The sequence below is a fragment of the Morone saxatilis genome, unplaced genomic scaffold (genome assembly GCF_004916995.1).
Source record: "Morone saxatilis isolate NCDOM2014 unplaced genomic scaffold, NCSU_SB_2.0 Contig4, whole genome shotgun sequence".
NCBI classification, from domain to species: Eukaryota; Metazoa; Chordata; class Actinopteri; family Moronidae; genus Morone; species Morone saxatilis.
Genome location: NW_023339984.1, coordinates 10,198,705 through 10,217,683, shown reverse-complemented (window position 1 = coordinate 10,217,683; position 18,979 = coordinate 10,198,705). Strand labels below are relative to the sequence as shown.

Here is an 18,979-nt window from a genome sequence, read left to right as displayed (position 1 = left end):
ATGAAACCAAACTTCTCACCACTTTTTCTTCTCGTATTTGTCCTGTAGGAACTCTTTGAACTTCTGAGAATCTTTCATGTCGGAGCAACCGTCCGTCTTTGGGTCAAACACACACAGCCAAGTCCTCCTGCCGACCTGAACACACACATAATGTCGGATAACAATTCAAATTTGTGACAATTTGGCCGGTCTTTTAGTCACAAACAGATTTTCTCATCAGTGATTCACGTCCGGTGGAAGAGTCAGAGTGCTGCAAATATTACTGCCCATGAATCATGACTGGCCAGATCACTATTCAGAGGATGATGTGGAGAAAAAGCTGGATGGTACACACACACACACACATATCCCGGCCCACAGCGAGCTGATAAAAATGGTCGGCACTCATCTTGATAGCCTGAAACACTTCGCTCTTTATCCGTGTGAGTTCTGCCCACACCAGTGGTTCCCAAAACGGGTGCTGTTATTGAGCATTTTTAATAAAGTTTCACCAAATATTAGAAGAAAAAAAAACATGTTGTCATTTACATTAACTACATGTTTATATTTATGTTTACAAACATGACAAAAATGGGAGAAATAAGCTATAAACGTAAAAAAAAAAAAAAACATTTAAAAACCCTCTTCAAGGTCTCAGGGTTGTCGTCGTCATAGTAACACAAGTGGTAGTCTTGTTTTTGAGGCCAATATTGATATTTTATTCACAAAATAATTCTGTAACTATTTTGATAATCGATTATTTGTTTAGGTAATAAAAATACTAAACATTTATTGATTCCACTCTTTACCGCATGTGACGGTGAACTGAATAATTTGGGGGTTTTAGACGAAGACGTTACCCTGAACTTTGTAAACATTTCATAAATCAAACTATTAATGGACAAAATAATTGGGGGATTAATTGACAATAAAAATGACCTTTTTTTAATGTAAACACACATAAAACATGTTTGATGAGGATCTATTACATTATTTTGAAGAGCTCTGATGTGTACTGAGTGGGTCCATTATGCAGTTATGAAGGTGTCCTGGTTTTAAAGAACTTGGGAACCACTGGCCTTCACACACACACACACACACATACGTACAGAGGAAATAGATGGTGGTTTGGGTGGGACAGACAGTGCTGGCTCTTTTCTTTCTTGGCACCGTGTGAGCTGGGCAGCAGCATTCTTCCCAAAAAAACCTCGACCACAAAGACTGGTTCCACTGGTAGCCACGAGGGACGTTTTATAGTCCGTATCAGAACCAGAGGGGGAGTTTAAAACCTGAACTTGACCCGGAACAACGCGGACCAACGAGCCGCTGCTCCTCGGGTGACGTTACAAGTGATAATGCAAGGAAAAAACATATTTAAATGCCTTTTTTTTTTGTCACTAAAAAGTGAACTACAGGTGACCGTAACTCACCTCGTTGCCATGGTTTTGGAGGAATTCCACTTCCTGTTGGGAGAAGGTTGTCATGGAGATAGACTTGACTCTGTGGGGAGGGTTGAGGCCTCTCCTGGGACACAGAGGAGAGATGGAGAGAGGGGATTTGATGGTAAATAAGGCAGAAAATAAGAAAAAGAAGAAGAAAGGAAAGACTGTGTGGGTTTCCATTCCTCCTCTGAGACGGGACAAAGGTGGACAGAGCAGGTGGGAGAGGAAATCTGACACGTGACTGTGAATTTAAGGACAGGACTGGTGTAAGATAGGCGCTCCACACACACACACACACACACACTCACACACACATACTCATACCGACACCTTTGTGACAGAGGAAACGTTTGTTTTCAGTAACCAGAACCTCTTATTTCTTCATGCAGGGGGGGGTTGTTTGGTGGGGGGGGGCACAAAGTGGGACACTGCTGCACATGTGCAAGATTGCGCAATAAAGTGCTGAAACCGTCTTTCTGAGGAGTGTTGGGACTAGACTGAACATGCAGAACTAAATGTGACAGCACACACACACAAGCCACGACCAGGCGCGCCACAGCTGGAGAGAGCCTAAAGAGAGAGAGAGAGAGAGAAAGAGAGAGGACGAGAGAGAGAGAGAGAGTGAGTGTCCAGAACCTGGCACCATGACAACTGACCCGTAACTCAGGAGCTGGCAAAGACGCAAACTAGCGGTCTGTCGTTTGATGAACGCTGTTGGAAGAACGCACGGAGAGGAAATGAGAGAGGTGGACACTTCGTAAAGTTATTTGTGCACACAGCCCTCCTCCCTCCCTTCGCACCCCTAACCGACCCATACCGACCCCCGCCCCCCGGCTGACTGTTGCACCGCCACCAAAATCAAAGAGATAACTAAATAAAACCCCATAAGAAATAACCCAGTGAAATAAATCCGGGCTCTGGGTGGTGCGTGGTGCAATCTCAGGCCTGGCACTCACTCCGCTGGCTCTGTCACTATGTGTTTTTGTCCTCCACACTGATGCTGAAATGTGCAGGGAATAGACAACCACCGGGAGGGAGGCGCGGCGGGTTATTTTTAATATTATGATTGTTATTAAACTCACAGCATTCCGGAGCACGACGTGCAGACGAAGCTGCCCACCGTGATGTCGGTGTAAGTCACCCCGGGCTGGTTGCACTCGAAGCAGTGTTTGTTTACTCCAGACTGGGCCAGCTCACGGACCTTGCGGGCGCAGATCTCCTGGTTGTCCCGGTGCTTTCGGTTCGACATTTTATTCCTCCCGGTGCCTGGCGCACAGGCTCGGTTGTGAAGCCGGTGACCCTCCCTCCTCAAAGCCCCTCCGTTTTTCTTTGAACTACATGGAGGCTCCTCACGCCCGCATTGTGAAAAAAAAACGGCGTTTATGCGGCTTCAAGCCCTCAATGCGAGACTGTACGGGAGGAGAGAGTCAAGTCGCACAGAGAGAGCCGCAGGTGCACCGGAAACACTACAGATTCTCCTTCAAAGTAAGAGCGAATAACAGGTGACGCTTCAGATAACGGGGAGTTTAATTTTCAGGTGGCCCTGTTTCTTTAAAAAATGTGCTCCAGTATAGCCACTGGTTACCTCATCAAACTGTTAGTAGGTCAAGGTATTTTCCAGTATCTCTCTCTATCTCTGTGTATTCTGTGATTCAGCTGTTTTCAGAGTGCTTTGACATAAAGACGCTGAGAAAAGAAGGATTGATATTATTTTATAAAGATTTCAAATGTACTGTTGACCCTGCAGATGACACAACGCTACAAGGTCCACTTGTGGCTTTAGCAACTGGTTTTTTGGAGTTTTTTGGTCCAATCACATGATGATTAATGGCAGATGGAGTTTTTTGCCCGGTTGTCATGGAGATGTAAATTTCCATTTTGGCTTAAAAGTTGACACTGAATTGTCATCTGTTGAGGAAGATCATGTGATACAGTCGAAAGCGCCACAAAAATCTTATCTTGTGACTCTTCTGTTCATTTGTTTGTTTATTAAAAAAAGGCCTGTTTATGATTAATGACCCTGAGGGCATTTGATTCATTAAAATCTAGTCTTTAATGCTTTTATTTGACAGTTGACAGAGAAGAAACGACAGGAAGTGAGGGGAGGAAGTAAGGGGAGGAAGAGATGGGGGATGAGATGAGGTTGTTGTCCGGACATGAACCAAGGATGTTGAGGTTTTATGGTGAGTGCTTTAACCCCTGAGTCACCAGAGCGAGCCATAAAATCTAGTTCTGATACTTATTGGAGCTGATACTATAGTCTGCTTACATCAGTGGTTCCCAACCTGGGGTTTGGGACCCCTACTAGGGGCTGGTGAAGCTTCACAGGGGGGTCGTAAGGCCTTCTTGATTTTAAAGCATGTAAGAAAACGACATGAAAATATACGCAATAGGCCACAGTATCAGTATTTGGTTCGAGTCTGTGAAGAAATGTGAATGTAAAGTGAATAATAGAGCAATGGTCAAGTGTCAGAGACAAGAAAACACTGAATATGTCAAAAAGAAGCTTAGTAAGTTTGCATGACTGATAAAAATAATTAAAAAGCATAATAAAGACAGAGAATTGTATATAAAATTCCCCAAAACAGGAAATAATCAGCTGAATATTCATCCAAATCACTCATTTAACACGTTTCTTGCAGTTACTGAGTTCACTGTTTGGGTTAATCGTATAGTTTTGATTATAATGTGAAATATCCATAAAATATATGTCACTTAGTCAGGGGTCATCAGTTCATAAATGATAGACAAGGGGAAAACAGTTGTGAACCACTGGCTTATATGGTGCATATTAAAGTAATCAAAGGGATAATCGGGGCCCCGGACCCTTGAGTATTTTAATGAGTGGGATACAGTTGATATTCAGCTCATTTTTATTTTCTGTACCTCTAACAAAGCTGTAATGGATGAGCTGTCAAATATCACTTTGGGGGAAAAAAGGTGCAATATTTGTATTTTGGCCAAATACAAGCCTATATTCATTGTTTTCAAACAGCCTACTAGTGTTTTAATACCAGCTGAGCCTTTATTTTGAAAACCCTGTGATACCTGTAACTCTGTGTGGTTTGACTCTTGGACAGATGCGAAGGGAATCTCCTGTCAGACACAAATACGAACCTGTCGAGCAGCCAAGTTAAACAAGAAAAACAAACCAAAAACAACACAAAAAAACACCCTAAATGTTTTACGACCCTTCAGAACCGACAGTCTGCCCTGAGTGTCAGACTCTTCTGCGCCCCTCGTGTGCGCCATTTACGCACACGCCCCCGTTTTTTGGCGGCGCGCTGCGCTCCTGACGCTCCGGCGCGCTCTGGAAAGAGGACAGATTATTTTAAAGGGAGCTCAGATAAGAACAGCTGGGCAAAGGGAAGACACAGTGAAGCTCTTTTGGTGAATACATATGGGTAAAGTTTATACAAAGTTAACTGAGTCCTGCCGTACATTACATAAACGGATCTACAGTTTGTTTCTCTTTCTTTTTAAACCAGTTTTTCTTGCCCATCATACAAACATTCCCACGGTGAACGGCATCATTTTAAATATTGGTTATTACCACAAAGCTTGTTTGTCATCCCCGTGCTATTTATTTTGATGAAGCAACTTAGCAACACAACAGACCCAACTACGCCCTTTTCTCTGACGTCTGTGAAGATATGTGTGAGATTTTCACTCACTGGCACAGAGACAGAAACACTCTGTTATCGGTGGTCAGTGAACGCATCACGGAGCTGAGATCCTCGGATAGATAGACTCACAGTGGTGGTGGTGGGGGGAACAAATCTGCAACATGAACCAAAGTGAAAGAAGAAAAGCAACAAAACAGATTGTTTTCAGATGAGCTCTTCGGACCCTGCAGTGACTGTTTGGGATCAGCAGGGGGGGCCACACACACCATGAGCTAGATAGACAGATAGATAGATAGATAATGATAGATAGATAGATAGATAGATATTTGTTATGTTTGTGTATTACAACACAGAGCAGACGAGCCAGATGAGACGCTGTAATTACACTTCCCTGCTCAGCAGTCAACCACAGGCTTTAGTGTCTGACTGCAGCAGCCTGTTGTGGTGGTGATGATGACAAAGTGCAGATAGGTTATTTAATGTTGCCCAAGACGTTGAGGTGTTTTGTCTTTTTGGAAGATCTGTGAATTAGGGAAGTCCCTTTTCTGCCAGAAAAACAAGCAACCCCATACCTACTCATCAAATAAAGGTATTCATACTAAGTCAATGCATGGTTGCGACCAGTGTTGCATATTCTCTCATATATATTTAGATGTTTTTCATGCCCGGCTGCTTCCAGCTCTAAAGAGGTCTTAGCATCTCATATTTTTGACTTAGCAAGAGCTGTGGGAGGAACACAAATTAAACATCCAACAAGAGTGGAGCTGCCAGTGTGGAACATTAAAACCAAGAGGATTCAGGATTTTTCTTGCCAGGCTGCGACTATCTGCTCCAACAGGGTTTTAATATCTCATATATGACTTAGTAAGTCTTAGCTTTGACTTTCTATCTCATTACCTGTACATACTAACTCATAACTGATTTAATATCTCAGACGGCATCATTTTCACTTAGTATTTTGAATTTTAACATACTTACATACTACTTTTGAATCACACTCTCATAACTTTGACCTACCATGAGTTATTTTTAACCTGTTTTCTTTGTTTTGGCAGGAGTGGACTTCCATATGAAAATGTGCTCACAGGCAGAGGGAGGCTTATAAAGGCAGCCTTCTTCACACCTCAACAAAAGCAACAAGAGACAAGGTTGTCAGACAAGTATACACACCCAGTCTCTCTGCAAGTGCACTTCACTGAAACTGAAAAGTCGAACTGGGGAAACCAAATGAGGGGGAGAAAACCTCCACATGGCCCTCCTGTACTGTAGTTGGATTATAGCTGATTACCTCCATATGTTCACATGATAAAACGAAGCAGAGGAGAAGAAGTCTCAAATATATTAGGGACTTTATTTTTTTTGAGAGTCTAACCTCTCATTTTGTACAGTTTCCTACTTCAAAACCACAATTTGCCATGAGTAAGAAACCCGGAAATAGTGAGATGGGGGTTGGACCTCGTGTGTGTGTGTGTGTGTGTGTGTGTAGAGAGAGAGAGAGAGAGTACTCCAGTCGGCACCCTTGGGAAGAAACATCCAATCCACCGGCTGCCATCTGATTTGCTCTTATTCAATTGGGAATATCGATCCGCACTGAGCGATAAGGGACTACTTTATCCAAGAGGGAACTTCACGTCCGTCTATATTATTTCTGCAGCATCCTCTCCTCAGGCGCGCTCTTAAAAAACCCGGATAAAATGGTAATAAGGCGACTAACATCCCCCTGCGTTCATTCATAAGTGGTGACAAGTCGTCTTTTTTGGCTCGGATGCGCGTCGGAGGAGGTTTCAGGCGGCACACGGTCTCCCTTCAGCGCAGGGGAGAAGTGAACAGGACGAGCTCGCCGGAGGAATACAAATTCTACTTGTGAAAGACAGAAAAAAAAAAAAACGTCCGACAAGAAGAATGAGTCGAGCTGCCGGTGTGGAGCGTTAAAAACCCGAGATTTCGTTTTTATTTTTGTTCTTATTGCCAGGCTGCTTTTTGTTTCCAGCCGCCGAGAGGATTCAAATAATAACAGTGTTGTTGTAGTTTTGTGTGATCTGCAAACAAGACGGAGGGATGACAGTCAAGCTGGACTTTGAGGAGTGTTTGAAAGACTCTCCGCGCTTCAGGTAAGAGTTTCACCTGTGCTTTGGTCCTGATCATGTAAAAAAAATAAAATAAAAAAGAGGCTGGGCTGAGGCCCACCTGCAAAACACCAAAAATGTGTTAAAATTGGACTAGAAAAAAGTGAATAAACCTCATTATACTGATCAAAAAACAATATTCTCATATTAGTGGTCAAAAAAAGCTCATTTTAATGCATTTAATGTTTCTTAATGAGTTCATTTGAAATGCCAACAACCAGCAGTCTGAGGTCAAACCATGTCATGTCACTGCAAGTGTTGGGGTCAATAAAGGGAAGGAGGCCTGCAGGGCTGAAAACACTCATCTGAGGTCTGATGTTGCTGCTCTGGGCTGCATTTTGATGTGTCATTGAACCCCCGGAAGCTTATATTAGCATCCTTCTCTTCTTATTCTGCCCCCTTTTCTGAGATGTATTAACACACGCCAAGACCTACTTACTAGCTCATTTTAAGCCTTTAAAAACCCCTCATTAAAAAGCCTCTAAAGTAGCTCAGTGTAGCTCTTCTGCATGTCAGACAAGAGTCCTCAATCAATTGTCTTTCAACACAGCGCCAGCATCTGGTGTAATCAAAAGGGAAGTGTCGCTAAATTGGTTTTGCAAGCAGCTCAAGAGAGAGTTTGGCAGAACTTGGGTGTGCCCTGCTCTGATGGTTTTTTGGCATCCTGCCTGAGTCACAGTGGCTGGTGTCGTCTCAGCTGATTTGGCATATTTCAATCCTGAACCTCAGCCTCCCTTTTTCCCCCCCTTTTTTCTGTTGCCCATATTGAATTTATGAGGCTTGCACAGTGGTGGAAAGTTTGAGCTGTGGCAGCTGCAGCGGTGAGGTCTCGTGTCAGGCTGAGAGCAGAGGAAGGAACGAGGGGGAAAGGGAAGGAAAAGGAATGGAGGCTCGAGTTATCACGCATATAATAGACACAGTCAATCAAACAGATAAAGCAGAGAGAGAGAGAGAGTTTAAAAAAAAAAAAAGACAACTGCACTGACAGCTCAGGACAGCCTGCTGCCTCCTGTTGCTAGGTAACGGTGAGGTGGGAGGGCAACAGGAAGTGAGGCGAGATGTGTCGAGGTGATCAACAGGAGAGACAGGAAGTGTGTTTTCTGTGGGGAGAACCACGGCGGAAACTCATCTTTAGCTCAGTCTTTAATTTGCTTTCTGACTCTAACGAACTCAGAAAATGTGACACTAATTCAGACAGAAGTCAAAAGTGTTGTGCCTCTTTAAACTGAGGAATCTCTTAATCTCCCTCCCCCCTTGGCCTCCTGTTCCTTTTTTTTTTTTTTTCAAACTTTTCTTTCCTTCTCTCCTTAGCTGACTTGTCATTTGGTCGTATTTCAAGAGGACATGACCTCAGACTTTGATTTAAACATCCCCACACAAGCAAACACAGAAAACACAAACAGTTACTGTCTGACCGGGGCCCTCCTCTCAGTCTCGCCTCTCTCTCTTGTCTTTTTTTTTTTTTTCTTCCTCTGTCTCCGTCTGTATCTCTGTACTGTTGGTGGAAGGCAGCGGAAACCACATGGTTGAGCTGTTGGTATGAGAAGACACAAGAGGCAGAGAGAGATACTGACTGTTAGGCCAATAACCCAACATACTAGCCACGCACAGGACCTCTAAAGGCGCTTTTGTGCATATTTGTGAGAGATGGGAAGGCCGGCTCTTGTCCCCAGTGTACACCTGGACTCTGTTCAAAAATGCTTTTTTTAAACATTTCAAAAAAATACCAGAATTATAGTACAGAAAGATGCACAGGGATTTTCCACTTCATGTGACGATGCAGCCATGAAGGCTTCACTGAGGCAATAAAACAACATAATATACGGTGTTGTTTGTGTATGTATTTGAAAGTTTGAGGGGTAAATGAAAAGTTAACATATGAACATTAAAGTTGAGGTGGAGGCATTATTTGAACCCTGACGACCAGAAATATGCAACAAAATTCTAAAATAAAGTGTAAAAAACCATTTTCAACTTTACTTGTGTGTATTCTTCTTAATTACACTGTGTTGTTTTTGATCTGCTGATTGTATTTTCAATCTATTGGTTGCTTTATTTATTTATTTAGGGACGATGCACATTAATAAATGTGGCTGTAAATGTGCAAAAGTTAGCTTAAGGGCTTTTTTTCCATCTGTTCCTTAACGAGTGTTACATAGTTACTCTAAAAAAAGGAATATAAGCGTACATTTTTTTAAGTAACTGGGGAAGTTTGTAAGCCCTTAGTTCAAATAACGAAAAGAGAATATCACAGTTTGTGACTAGAAAGGCGATCGGAGAGCACAATTAATTGTGAAGAGCAGGTCAGAAAATCCAGTATTAATCCAGGAAAATCCCATCCCTGATTGCTTATTTCTTACATTCCTGCTGCGTTTGTTTCTACGGTGATGTTTGATGTGGCTGTTACGTTGTGTTGTACATTTAGTCACAGGACACCATTCACTTTCATCACGACAGGTTTGTGCATGGGCGACGAATTAAGTTATTTTTGCCGTAGGAAAGTGAAAAATACTTTGTGCATCCGCCCCATGATTCAGATCGGCTCTACGTTGACCCATTCTACACCCACCATGTATTCATTAAAACTAGGCACGTAGTTTTTCCACAGTCCTGCTGACAGACAATCCCACAAGTGTTTCCTAAGTGGCAGAAGTAAAGATATCATTATGTTACATTATTAGCTATAAATTAAAATACACAGCATTCAAACCAAAGGAATGAGGAATATTTAAGTTAAGGTCTAAAATCTCAGAAAAGAGTTTTTAAATAATCCAAAAATATTAGATTTACAGTGACAACAAGTGAACATTTGAGGAACTTGTAACCTGTGAATGTAATAAACAACAATTAATCCATCACTTAACATTTCTGTCAATACAGTTTCTGTTGATTTTAATCGATTAATCAACATTCAATTAATTAACTAATCATCTGGATACTTTTGTCAGATTGACTAAATGTTGGCACTGATTTCTCTCCCTAACATGAATATTAGCACAGCAGGTTATTGTGTGTCATTTTAAGTAAATCTATAGTGATTTTGTTTTACTTGTTTATGACTTTGTGTTATTTGTGTGTTTCAGAGCTGAAATCGAGGTCGTCCAAAACGATGTGAGTGAACTTGAGACACGATTAGACAAGGTGAGATACATGCATCTACACCCACGCACACTTTTTATAATATGGTACTGAGTCAGTGTTCTACTTTCAAAAACCTTCCCTCAAACACACACACACACACACACACACACGCACAGTGTTGTCGGACAAACGCTCCCCATGTGAAGAGGCAGTGAAGTGAGAGGTGGGCGGCGGTGTTTGAGGTATTTTTCACCTGACAGCAAGCAGGAAGTAGCCGCAGGTGCTGCTTCCCCATCGTATTGTCCTACAACAGACAGAACTACTGTTGGTTCTGCTTTGATGCGATAACGTATATTCCCCATTGTGTGTTTGTGTTACAGTTTCAGATCTATTGATCTGATAGAGAGGTCACATGCTGCGTTTCTGTTCCTCGGTGATACTGAATGAGCGTGAATCAAAACGCCACGTCACTGATGTGTACGAGACTGCAGCAGGTTTCTACCTCTTGTACAGTTTATCAAATAACAAACAACACAAGAAGTCCAAAACAAAGCACTTGGTTCATTTAACTTTCCCTGCGATGCATCATGTGGGGCAACAGGAAGATGCAGGGATTTAGAAAAAACTGGACTAACTGGGTTCAAACGCCTCAAGCAACTTTTATCTGATCTATGTGCCCTTGAGCAAAAGAAACCCGACACCTCACCAGCTCCAGTGCTTTGTAGCTGAACTCTGACCCTACTAAGAAAGGGAAAGAGAAATTCCTTTGCTTTCACGAGTAGCGTGTAGTCTGTAGTAGTAGTCTGCCGTGTTCTGATACCGTGGTATCACGCTGTAACATGCCCGGTCTGCAGCCAGATAACTTTTGGATAAACGTTTAAACTACGATGGAAGAAATAGTCGGATCTTTTACTGTCGGTTAGAAAGTCCTGTATTCAAGAAGTTCAAAATGTTACTTAAATGTTTTATAAGCAAAATATATTTTTATATTTTCCTTTGAAAACTAATGGAGATTTAAAATGGCATAAAAGGGAAATAGTCAGGTAAAGTACAAGTACCTCAAAGTTGTACTTAATTCAGTACTTGAAGAGCTGATGTATTTAGTTGCCTTTAGAGAGGTGTGCTGCTGCCATGACGACATTTTGATTTTGAAACCAAACAGACAACCTTTGAAGAGAGTTAACACACCATATTCTCCATGATGCCTTCAATGTCCCACTTATATATCTGCTTCCTGCTCGGTAGAGGTGTAAAGTCTGCCATTCAGGGGCCTGCAGTGGATATGAGACGATATCATATGTGCCCACTAACATAATTAACACATTATTACATTAATGTTAAATTTTTATCAACTAACAATAAAATAAAGGGTAAAGGTGCAGGTTGTCCAATGCTAACAAAGCCATCTATATATATGTAACAAAAGTTGAAGAGCGACCACTGCTGGCCACAAGTTTTAATTAAAAGATAATGCTAATAAATGCTACAATGTAGCGCAAACAGTAATACAAGAAGAGAGAAAGTCCTTAAACTAGCTAACATTAGCCACCATAAGCTAATGGCTATACCAGAGTAGGTGAGGCCGAAACTGCAAAACCACCGTAGGCTATGTACTGAATCAAATAAGCGTGTTTGAAAAGAAGAAGTCAAAAGAATGTGTTAATTCTTCTTTTAAAAGTACATACAAGCGCAGTTTTAAAGCCCATTTCAACAAAGATCTTTAAAAACGTCCCAGAAATAAGACTCTAGATAATTGCTAATGTTGCTTCATGCCTGCTGGATGTGTAAATAGTCAACTGTTAGCTAACACGCTAACAACTGGGAGGGCTATGTTGATGTTTACAGCTTGTTCAGAAGCAATCAATTAATGGTCTCCAGAGCAAATGTAGTTTTACTGAAAGTGTTACTGTTCAAAATGTAATGTACGTAACTGTCGGTCTTTGTTACTAAATGGAAAAAAACACCTGAAACTCTGTGCAATGAAATCCAGCCCAGTACCATCCTGTAATGTTCTGGCTCTAATGAACTCCAGACAGTGTTTAACAGAAGCTTTAGGATATACTCACCATGCACAGTGATTACGCCCAATTATTATAACCTCTAACTCTGTTTCATTGTCCTAATGTGTGGACTCCTGGAATAACTCCTCATTACGTCGAATTATTCATACTGATTACCACCGGCTTGTTAGCTCAACCTCAAGTGTCTCTCGTTTGAGCGTTCGGGAGGAATTTGACCGTGATGTTGCATGTTTGTGTTGTCCAGCTCGTGAAACAATGCCAGGCCATGCTGGAGGCGGGCAGGGCCTACTGCCAGAGCAGCAAGAGCTTCGTCAACGGCCTCCGGGAGCTGGGACACCACTGCTCCGGGGACAAGATGATGGAGGTGAAAGGAGCACATAGGAGTTATTTATACACCTCTCATGTCATTTTCCACTCACATTTATTCAAAGGAAGTGTTTGTTTATAACCTTCAAGTATGTCTGGAAGGTTGTTTTGATTCATTAAACTGTCAAATTCTGCACTAATTATGAAACAAGGTGTTAAATATAAAGATAAATAACTTATATTGCTGTTAAAATATGATGAAATGCAGAGTCTAATTTAAGATGTCTGTCTTGCAGGAGTGTTTGGACAAATTTTCCAAAAAGCTGTCTGTCATCTTGGATGCACAGGGGGTGAGTCTGTCTGTCTGTCTGTCTGTCTGTCCAGGCCTTTGACTCACTGTCTTTGCACTACTGTGTCTGCAGTCTGTGGTCAAACGAGGCTGCAGCACACTGTTTGACATTTAACACTTATCTGTGCTCACAGTAATAGATCTGTCTCTGTCACCTTTTTGCCTTTAGGAAGTGATTGAGACCACGCAGAAGTCAGTCAAGACGAAGCTGCAGACCTTTGTCAAAGAGTGAGTGAGCCGCTTGTTTGTTTCATCTAATCTTCTTGTTTTTGAGTGCCTCTCTCTCCCCCCACCAGCATTAGTATAATTCATACACTCGGCCACCTTCTTCAGACTGAGTCATTCCCCTGAATGTCTGCCAAGCATTAGCGCATGAAAAAAATATTAGAGGCTTATGATTCTTCATTTTCCTTCTCCTCGTACTCCTCGTCTTGCAGTCTGCTCTTATTAGTGGCCAATGATACGGGGGATTAGATGAGAGAGGGGATGTCTCGGAGCATGTGACAATAGCGATTAGCTGGATTTTTAGATATTTTGAATGTGGTTTAACCCTCTGAGCTGAGTCTGTTATCAAATGGCAAACAGGAGTGCATGAAAGCTGATACTCTTCTAGTAAGCTTTATCGAATGTAATACCACACTAAAAACACTTGAATAATACATGACAGTGCTAATATACTATGGTGCAGTATAATATAATGTAACGTGAAAGAAAGAAATATAATGAGAAGAGTCTATTAAAATCCTACATAATGTTTATGCAAAACTGAAACAATAAAGTTGAAAATGTATTGCATGGTGCTCCTATTCAAAGAAGCAATGAGCCCTTACAAGTAAATGATATAAATCTGCAGGTAAATAATCTAGAAAATGTGACCAAACCTTCAAAAACAACCTGTAATTTTCATTTAAAATAGCTTGTTAAGCTAACTCCCTATCTTACCAAACCTAACGTCACTAAGCACGACAATCAGGCCAAATTTTCCTCCTTCCTTCCCGTCTTCCAGGGATGTGCGTCGGTTCAAGGATGTGCGCAAGGAGTTTGAGCGCAGCAGCGAATGTCTGGAGGGGGCGCAGGCGAGGAACGCTCAGGCCCCACGGGGGAAACAACACGAAGTGGAGGAGGCGAGCAACGCTCTACTCAACGCACGGAAGGCCTTTCGGTCTGAGGCCCTGGATTACGTCCTGGAGGTGAGAAAGAAAGCTCGATTTCCACCACTTTTTTAATACAGGAATAAAAGAGTTGCTGAAGACTGTCTTTTTATTCCTGTGGTTACTGAATGTAATAGAGACTGTCACACCTGCAGCAGGAACTGCACTTTATTTAGCTCATTGATCTTAATCTTATCTTCTATTTTTCGGCTTTAACTGCTGCTGTCATTATTTTTATCGGTAATTCTATTTAATATTCTAATTGTATTTATTTGTATATTTTATTGCTTTTATGTTCCTGACTATTCATTATTACTCATCAGTGAAAGACTGTGACTGCATGTAAACTAGACTTTATTGATTCATTGTCCCGCACTTCTGTGTGCTTAAAAACAAATGTATGCAAAGTCCACTTTACCTCAGAGTTAGTCACATAACCAGTGCACCCAGGTACTTAAAACAGCCTGGATAAAATATACAACAGCACGTCTGATTATAGTTGTGCTTTTGCTGTTTTGAATGATAACAGGTTTTGCCTCGGGGCTTCTCTCCAGGGTTGTGGTTGTGGCTTCCAGAGGTTTAACTACCCAGTGAGTTTTTATGGTTATGGAAACATGAACACTGTCTCTAACCACTGCTTCCTTTTGTTTCAGATTAATGTCATTGAGGCCAAGAAGAAGACAGACATTTTGATGGCAGTGAGTTCATGTTGACCTATTTTAAGTTCATTTAGTTGCTTTTGTAAATTTGTGTTGTCTGCATATTTCAAATGTGTGTGTGTGTGTGTGTGTGTGTGTGTGTGTGTAAAAAAATTATATATATATATATATATAATTTTAAAATTATTATTATTTTTTTTATTTTTTTATTTTTTGCTGCATACTTGCTGCTCACAATATCTTGTTATAAACAGTTGAATGTAAGATTTTTTGTAAATCATTTCTCACGCTTCCTGTCAGATATTGTCGCTGATGGAGGCCCAGGCCCAGTTCTTCCAACAAGGTCACCAGTCTCTGTCAGAACTGGATGAGTATCGACGAAAACTGAATGAAGAGGTAATTGCTTGTTAGAGCTCAACTGATCTAATTTCCTTTGCTATAATTGTATCTGCACCGCAAATCTAGGTGCCAACATGGCATTCGATGACAGACCTGACTCTGTACAGGTACTTACTAAATAAATAACAGCTGTGCTGGAAAAGAGACACACAAAGTCTTGTGTTGGTTAGAGTCAAAAAAAGTTAATAGTCAGAATTTGGTTTTATGGAGTTTTTGTCATCACTAGAAATGTGTGTCTAAGTTAACTTATCGTTTGGTAACAACAGTAGAAAACTATCCAGATACTATTCTTTGCTATAAGCTGATATTACCTATAAATTATTAAATGTTAAATAAAAAACAGCAGCATAAAAATGCACTGTTAGCCAAATCAAAGAAGCAGTTTGACATTTGCGAAATACACTTATTTGCTTTCTTTCGAGAGTTTTTGAGAATTGGAACATTAAATAAGAAGCTCGATAACACTCAAGTCTGTACGCTAATCATGGAGCTAGAACTACTGTCGGAGTTGATTAGCTTAGCTTAGCAAAAAGACGAGAAGCAGGAACAAACCGCTAATCCCAGTTTAAAGTTTGAAAATATACCTATTACTAATTATTAAGATTTAGAAGTGCTTTGGACATCCAGGCTAGCTGTTTCCCCTAATTGACTCCCGGCCTTCTAACGTCATTACTTAATGCACAGACATAAGATTGACATCGATCATCGATTAACCGTGGATAATTTGTTAAACTGCTTGCCAAGGGACTTCCATGTGGCCATTGAGATTTATATGAACTTAAAACCCCCGTGTCAAAGAAATATGGATTAATTACTGTTTGTGAAAGGCAGCTGCAGAGATATGTATTAGTCAGCACTGAGCAACGAGAGGTGGACATTTGAAAGAAAATGGCTCAAAGGTCAAGATGTCCAGCTCCTAATGTGAAACAAAGACTATATTTAAACGGCTGAGTTTGTTTAAGCGAGCTGTTCTCAAACCTAAAGAGAGTAACTGTTCAAGGACCAACCGATTCAAGACACTCTGTAGAGCACTGCAGCAGTAACCTCCAGCTCCACTGGTATGAGTGTATTTAAATTTCTAAAAGAATTCTTGTCCGTGCTGGCTGAAGAGTTGAGACTGAAAATGAGGCCCTGACCTTTTGAAGCTGCAGTGGACAAAACAATCAGACTACAATGTTCCTTTAGAAGCTGTTCTGGAGCTTTTGACCATATTATATTAGTATTCCTCAGAGCCTGTGGGGGGTTTTGACTACTTCTGAGCAACTGTTTGATGAGCAGGTCTCTGTATTGTCTGTATCTTCTGCTCAACGTCATACAAGGATGCAGAGGAGAGATGATGGGACTGAAAGGAAGAAAAAGCCAAGTTGTGCTACACAGAATTTAGCATTTTTGTGTGTTTTTTGCTTGAAACTTTCTCTAAACTTTGCCTTTTTTATTAAGAAATGTCAGATTGTTGCCTCATCCAGCCTATATTCTGTTCTGTTATTTACATTTTTTTGAGAGATTTTGAGAGGACGTAAGCAAAAATCGTGGGAATCACGGCTCTGCGTAATGGATTTTGACAATTTAGTGGTTGAGAGAGTGGGCCAGTTAAAGAGAAGATGTCCACAAGGCAGGTTTCAAACATTAGGGGAATCAAATCAGAATGTTTATTTAGGCTTAGAGACATTGAAGATGTTGGTAAGACCTGTTAAAATTTAAACAAAAACATGTTTGTGTACAATAAACCATATTGTAACTTTAATACCCAAAATGCTGTTTGGGTAAATTGCATCAGACATGTTCTTGACATCTTCCTAACGTGGCGGCTGGGGGGGGGCAGGGCCGAGGAGTAATGAGATGACATCAGACTTTCATCGTGACAGGAAAAAGTGAGCAACAACAGGAAATATTTCACATGGCTGAGTGCGTGCTTATGTGTGTGTGTGTGTGTGTGTGTGTGTTAGTTCCTGCTCTTTGACTGTCCAGACTTTTTGCACCATCAGCCTTGAACATCAGCAGTATTATTGTTGAGTGTTTGTACTAAATGTAAAGAATTTAAAGCAGGAAATTAATTTGTCAGCACTCACAGGCCAGAACAAACCACAACAAAGCGCTTGCTGTTTCAACAGGAAATGATAGGAATGAGAATAAGGAGAGGAGAGAGAGAGACACTGAGGAATAACGCACAAAACAGACTCCCTACGAGAGAGAAAACTACCAGTGTTGTTCCTCAGATTGGCACAGGATGTAGGAAGAGGTTCGACTCTTCCTAATTCCTGTTTCCTGAAGAGCAAAGAGTGATAACCTACCCTGAACTCTTCCATTGCTGTCTTTCTCACAGAAGCAAACATGTTAGAGAGGAAAGGAAAAAGGGGAAAGTTCTCCATCAGTACAGGGAATAGACAAAAAAAGACAACAACTAAATAGATTTACAAATAGAAAAGACATAAACCAGAGTCTGTGTATTTTTATCGGTTTTTAGAACAATAATCTTTAGAGAAGTTAAACCTTTCAATGATATTCTCTTATTTCTAAAACTCTTTACCCTTTTCTTTGTCTCTCCAAATGCTTTTAAATTCACATTGTTCCAGTATAATTTACTTAGTTTTACTATAGTTAAGGACTGATTATTATAAAAGTACATACTAGCTATGTATGGACTGGGTTTTAAGCCTTAATGTTGGTAATTAGCCTGCTGACGTGTCATTGTGCAAAGCACTTAATCACTTCCTGTTTCAGCTGTGTAAAACTGCAAATCGATTAATGTATCCGAAAGCTCAATAGATTGTACATAAAAGCACTTTAAAACTATTGATGTTGGCGTCCTGAAGAAAGCTTAATTGAGTTAAATGCATTATGCGAGTTATTATAAGAAAGAGAATAATATACATCATTTAAAAATCGATATTTGTGTCTGGAAAATGACCTCTTTGTCTTATTACTGTTTTTATAGCACACTCAGTTTGTCCTAAACTCCGCCCGGGAGAAGAGGGACATGGAGCAAAGACACGCTGCAATCAAGAAAAAGGTAACACGTTTACAAAAATGAACACACTTCTATAAAGATAATGAATTTTTTAAACCACAATTTAAAAGAAAATACTGGAATAGGTCCTTTAAGCAGATACACAATGATACAATCCCTGCTCAGTGACACTGAGTGACTTCTTTTATATTTCCAGGACGTGTCCTACGATGACTCCATCATGGATTTCAATGCTGACGCAGCTAACGGGATCGCCATGGAGGGATATCTCTACAAGAGAGCCAGCAACGCCTTCAAGACCTGGAGCAGGTACAAGTTTACCCACCAAATATCTCACACAGAACAGCTGCTTTGTTTTTATACTTTTCTCCCACCATACTGCTCTCTAAAAGGACTCAAATGTCCACTGCATTGGAAAATAGTTTCTAAACTTTGTGCTCTGAGTGTCCACTGTTTGTCTTTTCTTTCTTGGCTGGTGCAACAAGGATTCTGAAGGCTTAATCTTTTATTTTATGACCTTTTCATATTCTCTCTCTCTCCACTCCAGGCGTTGGTTTTCAATTCAAAAAAATCAGCTGGTCTATCAGAAGAAATTCAAGGTATATTTTTAAATAAATGATCTTTTAATAATAACCTTTTTAAACGGTTTGAACAGCCAAACATAGAACACAGACCTCTATGAAAACACACAATTGTGCATAACAACATGCACAGTCTGACCTGCATGTTTTTCCTGTGTGCGCTCTTTCAGGACCAGCCTACAGTTGTGGTGGAGGACTTGCGTCTTTGCACAGTCAAGCCCAGCGCTGAAAATGAGAGACGATTCTGCTTTGAAGTGGTCTCCCCGTCAAAGTGAGTGTGTGTGTGTGTGT

The 18,979-nt window shown here is 40.9% G+C and overlaps 2 protein-coding genes across 5 annotated transcripts in view; one reads left to right on the top strand and one right to left on the bottom strand.

The window, feature by feature from the left end:
• Positions 1–2,880, bottom strand: part of agfg2 (ArfGAP with FG repeats 2) — a 14,675-nt gene extending 11,795 nt beyond the window's left edge. For 2 of the 4 annotated variants that reach the window (XR_004797195.1, XR_004797196.1), the window contains exons 1-3: positions 2,504–2,879; positions 1,410–1,503; positions 20–135 (exon numbers count right to left, since the gene is read on the bottom strand). Coding sequence is in view for 2 of the 4 variants with exons in the window: in XM_035675028.1 (XP_035530921.1) it covers positions 20–135; positions 1,410–1,503; positions 2,504–2,670 (377 nt within the window). In the remaining 2 variants the exon portion in view is untranslated. Of the gene's footprint in view, positions 1–19; positions 136–1,409; positions 1,504–2,503 lie in introns of all 4 variants that reach the window. The other 2 variants (XM_035675028.1, XM_035675026.1) reach the window with 1 other exon arrangement.
• A 3,657-nt stretch (positions 2,881–6,537) lies between these two features.
• acap1 (ArfGAP with coiled-coil, ankyrin repeat and PH domains 1) overlaps positions 6,538–18,979 on the top strand; it is a 20,235-nt gene continuing 7,793 nt past the window's right edge. Inside the window, exons 1-12 of the mRNA XM_035675750.1 lie at positions 6,538–7,158; positions 10,257–10,314; positions 12,520–12,639; positions 12,878–12,931; positions 13,100–13,158; positions 13,937–14,120; positions 14,735–14,779; positions 15,041–15,136; positions 18,075–18,149; positions 18,304–18,416; positions 18,655–18,706; positions 18,859–18,959. Coding sequence (XP_035531643.1) covers positions 7,106–7,158; positions 10,257–10,314; positions 12,520–12,639; positions 12,878–12,931; positions 13,100–13,158; positions 13,937–14,120; positions 14,735–14,779; positions 15,041–15,136; positions 18,075–18,149; positions 18,304–18,416; positions 18,655–18,706; positions 18,859–18,959 — 1,010 coding nt within the window. The 5' untranslated portion in view covers positions 6,538–7,105. The remainder of the gene's footprint in view (positions 7,159–10,256; positions 10,315–12,519; positions 12,640–12,877; positions 12,932–13,099; positions 13,159–13,936; positions 14,121–14,734; positions 14,780–15,040; positions 15,137–18,074; positions 18,150–18,303; positions 18,417–18,654; positions 18,707–18,858; positions 18,960–18,979) is intronic.